At 46.2% G+C, this 6,595-nt stretch overlaps 1 protein-coding gene across 1 annotated transcript in view; it reads left to right on the top strand.

Moving 5' to 3' along the window:
* Positions 1–6,595, top strand: part of arhgef7a (Rho guanine nucleotide exchange factor (GEF) 7a) — a 40,629-nt gene that overhangs the window by 22,657 nt on the left and 11,377 nt on the right. Inside the window, exons 3-5 of the mRNA XM_037686196.1 lie at positions 4,622–4,706; positions 4,859–4,992; positions 5,266–5,467. Coding sequence (XP_037542124.1) covers positions 4,622–4,706; positions 4,859–4,992; positions 5,266–5,467 — 421 coding nt within the window. The remainder of the gene's footprint in view (positions 1–4,621; positions 4,707–4,858; positions 4,993–5,265; positions 5,468–6,595) is intronic.

The following is a 6,595-nucleotide window of genomic DNA, read 5'->3' on the forward strand; positions in this document are numbered from 1 at the left end:
TTCAATAGCTGCCCACTGCACCACCTGGTGGTGGATGGGTTAAATGCAGAGACTAATTTCGCCATTGTATGGAAACATACAGTGCTGACATTGTGATGACATTATTATTATTATTATTAAAGTGTCCATGTCCCGTTCAGAGGTGAGCTTTCAAAAATTAATCTGGTCCGTCAGAACCAAAGAGGTGGAGCAAAACTCTGCTGTGCTGAAGCAGAGTGATGCATTCAATGTGTGTCGGATGACTCCCTCGTGTCATTCACTAAAATTAATTAACTCAGTTTAACGATCCTCTTTGTGGTTAACTACTTGTACAAACTAACTACAAAGTTGCTGTGCGTCATCATCAATATTCTCTCGATAATAAATCTGTTAGTATTAAGTAAAGATGTGTGAACTCATGTGTGAGAGAGTCACTTCCCAGTGACTGTGTGAGCATGGCAAAGCATGATGGGTAGGAATTATGTGTGCAATGTTTCTGACTGTTTACGATGTTCCTGCATTTGGAAATGGTTTTTTCATGTTATTTTCCTGTTCTGGTTTGGTTTATTTATGTTAAAGTCTGTTATTGGCTGTAAACTGGCACCATGAGTTAGAGACTGTTTGCAGTAGATATGAGGGGAAAAGCATTGTGAGGGTGGTCACGTCACCAGGTGGTGCTTAGCGCTGTGTAGTATAGTATAGTGTTGCTCCGTGTAGATATTCTCCTGTATGCTTTTAGTGCAGAGAACTGGCATAAAAAAATTAGTGGACCTGAATTTACCACATTTACCAGATTTAAATTTAGCAGGAGCTAATTCCGCTAAAGGTTTTCAAAGTTAGTGAAAATGCTAATCCGCTACTTAGCTCCACTATTGGTGGATTAGCGGAACCGTGCCCACCACTGGTCTTTATATTTTTTCAGCTTCGGTTTGGAAAAACGAGTTATTTCTGACTGAATTCATGAGCCAACTGGGCCAAGCCCTAAGTGGATTAGCTAATGTCTTAAAGCAACTGTAATCTGCAATCTGCCATTAGTTTTATTTAAATATCCATCCATTAATCCATCCATCCATCTACACACTTTTTCCTTTTCGGGTTGCAGGGTTATTTAAATATTGTTTTTATAAACTATTGTATTGCTGTCTGTATCACATTCCCTGCATCCATCGATCCATTGATCCATCCATCCATCCATCCATCCATCCATCCATCCATCCATCCAGCCAACCATCCAACCATCCATCCATCCATCCATCCATCCGTCCATCCATTTTCTTCCGCTTATCCGGGGTCGGATCGCGGGGGTAGCAGCTTAAGTAGGGAGGCCCAGACTTCCCTCTCCCCAGCCACTTGGGCCAGCTCCTCCGGGGGAATCCCGAGGCGTTCCCAGAAGAGCTGAGAAACATAGTCCCTCCAGCATGTCCTGGGTCTTCCTCTGGGTCTCTTCCTAGTGGGACATGTCCAGAACACCTCACCAGGGAGCCATCCAGGAGGCATCCTAGCTAGATGCTCGAGCCACCTCAACTGTCTCCTCTCGACGTGGAGAAGCAGCGGCTGTACTCTGAGTCCCTCTCGGATGATCGAGCTTCTCACCCTATCTCTAAGAGAGAGCCCAGACCTGCGGAGGAAACTCATTTTGGCCGCTTGAGATCTCGTTCTTTCGGTCACAACCCAAAGTTCGTGACCATAGATGAGGGTAGAAACCTAGATCGCTCGGTAAATTGAGAGCTTCGCATTTTGACTCGGCTCTCTCTTCACCACGACAGACCTGTATATAGCCCGCTTCACTGCAGATGCTGCACCTATCCGCCTATCGATCTCACGCTCCATTTTTTCCTCATTTGTGAACAAGACCCCAAGATACTTGAACTCCTCCACTTGGGGCAGGACCTTCTCCCTGACCTGGAGAGGGCACTCTACCCTTTTCCGGCTCAAGACCATGGCCTCAGGATTTGGAGGAACTGATCTTCATCCCGGCTGTGTCACACTCTGCTGTGAACCGCTCCAGCGAAAGCTGTAGGTCACAACCTGATGAAGCCAATAGGACCACACCATCTGCAAAAAGCAGAGACACAATCCTAAGGCCACCAAAACGGATCCCTCAACACCTTGGCTGTGCCTAGAAATTCTTTCCATAAAAGTTATGAACAAAATCAGTGACAAAGGGCAACCTTGGCGGAGTCCAACTCTCACCGTGATCGAGCCCGACTTACTGCCGGCAATGCGGACCAGGCTCTGACACCGGTCATACAGGGACCTAACAGCCCGTATCAAAGGGTGCGGTACCCCATACTCCCAGAGTACCCCCCCACAGGGTTCCCCAAGGGATGCGGTTGAACCAAGTCCACAAAGCAAATGTAGACCGGTTGGGCAAACTCCCACGCACCCTCCAGGACCCTGCTGAGAGTGTAGAGCTGGTCCAGTGTTCCACGACCAGGACGAAAACTGCACTGCTCCTCCTGAATCCGAGGTTCAACTATTTGACGGACCCTCCTCTCTAGAACCCCTGAATAGACCTTACCAGGGAGGCTTAATAGCGTTATCCCTTGTAGTTGGAACACACTCTACGGCCCCCCTTTTTGAATAGGGGGACCACCACCCCGGTCTGCCAATCCAGGGGAACTTCCCTCGATGTCTACGCAATATTGCAGAATCGCGTAAGCCAACACAACCCTACAACATCCAGAGCCTTAAGGAACTCTGGGCGAATCTCATCCACCCCTGGGGCCCTGCCACCGAGGAGCTTTTTAACCACCTCGGTAACCTCAGCACCAGAGATTGGAGGGCATGACCCAGTGTCCCCAGGCTCCGCTTCCTCAGTGAAGACGCGCCGTGGGATTGAGGAGGTCTTCAAAGTATTCTGCCCACCGACCCACGACATCCCGAGTTGAGGTCAGCAGCACACCACCCCCACTATAAACAGTGTTGGTGGTGTACCGCTTTCCCCCCCGAGATGCAGGATGGTGGACCAGAATTCCCTCTAAGCCGTGCGGAAGTCATTCTCCATGGCCTCTCCGAACTCCTCCCATGCCCAAGTTTTTGCCTCAATGACCATCCGAATCACATGTCGCTTGGACTGCCGGTACCCATCAGCTGCTTCTGGGGTCCCAGAGGCCAAAAAGTCCCGATAGGACTTCTTCTTCAGCCTGACAGCATCCCTCACCGACGGTGTCCACCACCGGGTTTGAGGGTTGCCGCTGCGACAGGCACAAACATCCTTGCGGCCGCAGCTCCGGTAAGCTGCCTCGACAATAGAGGCACGAAGCATGGCCCACTCGGACTCAATGTCCCCTACCTCCACCGGAACATGTTCGAAGTTCTCCCGGAGGTGGGAGTTAAAGCTCCATCTCACAGGAGACTCTGCCAGACGTTCCCAGCAAACCCTCACAATATGTTTGGGCCTGCCAGGTCTGACTGGCATCCTCCCCCACCATCGGAGCCAACTCGCCACCAGGTAGTGATCAGTGGACAGCTCCGCCCCTCTCTTCACCCAAGTGTCCAAGACATGTGGCCGCAGATCAGATGAGATGACGACAAAGTCGATCATCGAACTGCGGCCTTGGGTGTCCTGGTGCCAAGAGCACACCCTTATGCTTGAACATGATGTTTGTTATGGACAATCCATGATAAGCACAGAAGTCCAACAACAGAACACCACTTGGGTTCAGATCGGGGGGGCGTTCCTCCCAACCACACCCCTCCAGGTCTCACTGTCTTTTCCCACGTTCCCTGCATTCTGGTAGAAATATGGTATAGTTTGCAAGAAGTGTCCCAGGCTTCACCAAGTGCTACAGCTGACTATTGCTCTTATGAATAAATGCACAATTATTTGTAAATCAGATCTATTTTTGTTGATCATACAGATATTTTTGCACAGTTGGAGCTCTAAAGCAGGAAAATGGAAATTATGATCCTAGGTTGTTTATAGCTGTATTACACTCTTGGTGGCATAATGTTTACTGCAGCTCCATGTTCTGCAGGGGTTACAAGATGACATTGTAGTCTATATGAGTTTTATTACCTGCTGTTGAATTGTTTATTTTCTGGCATCAATATTCCTTAAAGGATTAGAGTTGCATGGGTTTTGAACAGACAAAACGGAACAAGTTCTATTCGGTATCCATTGCATATTTTAGTTTAAATTGACAAATTAAAGAAAACCAGCACAAAAATAGATATTAAACTGTCACTTTCAGTTGAAGAATCATCCATCACATTTCTCTTCCTGTTAAAATGACACTCATGTCTGAGTTTTCTGCTTGGTTTTGATGTCTGTCTTCTGAAACGAACGCGCCTTTGCATTTACATCTGCAGTGAATTTAAATACCACAAAAGATTATAATCCTGGATGTGAGGCTTTGGCTAAACAAGAGGCACATTGCAGTAGGATAAAGTCACGGAAGTAGACTGCAGGTTGTCTATCTGTAGCTGTTGGAGAAAAATGTGCAACTCTGCTGAGCTTGTGTGTTTTACTAACTACTTCTGTGAAAGATGGTGAGAATTATCGATTGACTTCTCAGCACTGGCACTGGGTCAGCTGATGTCACGGTCCTGCTGCTCTGCAGTGAGACGGCTTTTAAAAAGGGAAACTAGTTTGTTGCTGTCTTTCTGCCGCTCATGTTCTGCCCTCTGTCACCCACAGCCATTCGAGGCCAGTGACCTGCTGCTGGGCCTGAACTTCTCCAAGGTGCTGAGCAGCCTGGTCACCTTGAATAAAGTGACGGCAGGTTGGTTAATATAAGTGCAGTGTGTGAGTTTTATTTCAGCATGCTGGTTTGTGTTTTTATTTATTACAGAAAGTGGTGTAGGTAATAGTGTGTGGGTGCTGACTGGAGATACTAAGCCTTGTTTATTTATATTCTGCCATTTTTGTGTGTAGATATTGGCGTGGGAAGTGATTCAGTGTGCGCCCGACACTCTTCCGCCCACCGCATCAAGTCGTTTGAGTCACTGTCCACTCAGGCTTCACTGGGCCGATCTTCCAAGCTGCTGCAGAACCAGTTTAGAAGTCTGGTAAGGTTTACACACACATACATCTCATTTAAATATGAATCATTTAAATCGTCAAGTTCAGTTGTTACTTAAGCTAACACTCAGCCACAGATTAAAGCTTCTGCCAAGAGTAAATTTAAACTAAATCTGATATGAGAAAAAAATTAATGGAATTAAACCTAAAAGCTTGTTTTGTGTATTCAAATAAGTGCTAATTATGAAGTTAAATAGTTGTACAAGGTTTGCTTTCTTTTGAGTTGTCCTCTTCTTCTGACCTCTCTCCACCCTCATCAGGACATGTCAGAAAACAGTGGTCAGCAGCTGCTGGTGAAGGCTCGGTTCAACTTCCAGCAGACCAACGAGGATGAGCTCACCTTCAACAAGGGTGACATCATCAACGTGACTCGTCAGGAGGAGGGTGGCTGGTGGGAAGGGATGCTCAATGGCAAGACTGGCTGGTTTCCAAGCAACTATGTGCGTGACGTCAAAGGCTCTGGTAGGTGCTACAATTACATTCATGTTAAGATGGGTAATAAAAAATGCTCTGATTTGTGTTTATAATGTCATGTTAGGATAGTTGTCTAGTCATTATCTCCTGTTTTTACAAACCGGATTCCAAAAAAGGTGGGACAGTAAACAAATTGTGAATAAAAACTGAATGCAATGATGTGGAGATGGCAAATGTCAATATTTTATTCGTAATATAACATAGATGACAGATCAAAAGTTTAATCTGAGTAAATGTAACATTTTAAAGGAAAAATATGTTGATTCAAAATTTCACAGTGTCAACAAATCCCAAAAAAGTTGGGACAAGTAGCAATAAGTGGCTGGAAAAAGGAAATTGAGCATATAACGAACAGCTGGAAGACCAATTAACACTAATTAGGTCAATTGACAACGTGATTGGGTATAAAAAGAGCTTCTCAGAGTGTCAGTGTCTCTCAGAAGCCAAGATGGTAAGAGGATCACCAATTCCACCATTGTTGCGCAGAAAGATAGTGCAGCAATACCAGAATGGTGTTACCCAGCGTAAAATAGCAAAGACTTTTAAGTTATCATCATCAACTGTGCATAACATCATCAAAAGATTCAGAGAATCTGGAACAATCGCTGTGCGTAAGGGTCAAGGCCGTAAAACTCTACTGGATGCTCGTGATCCCTTAAACGTCACTGCACCTCAAACAGGAATGCCACTGTCAAGGAAATAACAGAATGGGCTCAGGAATACTTCCAGAAAGCATTGTCAGTGAACACAATCCCCCGTGCCATCCGCCGTTGCCAGCTGAAACTCTACAGTGCAAAGAGGAAGCCATTTCTAAGCAAGCTCCACAAGCTCAGACGTTTGCACTGGGCCAGGGGTCATTTAAAATGGAGTGTGGCAAAATGGAAGACTTTTCTGTGATCAGATGAGTCACGATTTGAAGTTCTTTATGGAACACTGGGACGCCATGTCATCCGGACCAGAGAGGACAAGGATAGCCCAAGTTGTTATCAACGCTCCGTTCAGAAGCCTGCATCACTGATGGTATAGGGTTGCATGAGCGCTTGTGGCATGGGCAGCTTGCATGTCTGGAAAGGCACCATTAATGCAGAGAACTATGTTCAGGTTCTAGAACAACAT

This window comes from Nematolebias whitei, chromosome 13 (genome assembly GCF_014905685.2).
Source record: "Nematolebias whitei isolate Nwh7 chromosome 13, NemWhi1, whole genome shotgun sequence".
NCBI classification, from domain to species: Eukaryota; Metazoa; Chordata; class Actinopteri; order Cyprinodontiformes; family Rivulidae; genus Nematolebias; species Nematolebias whitei.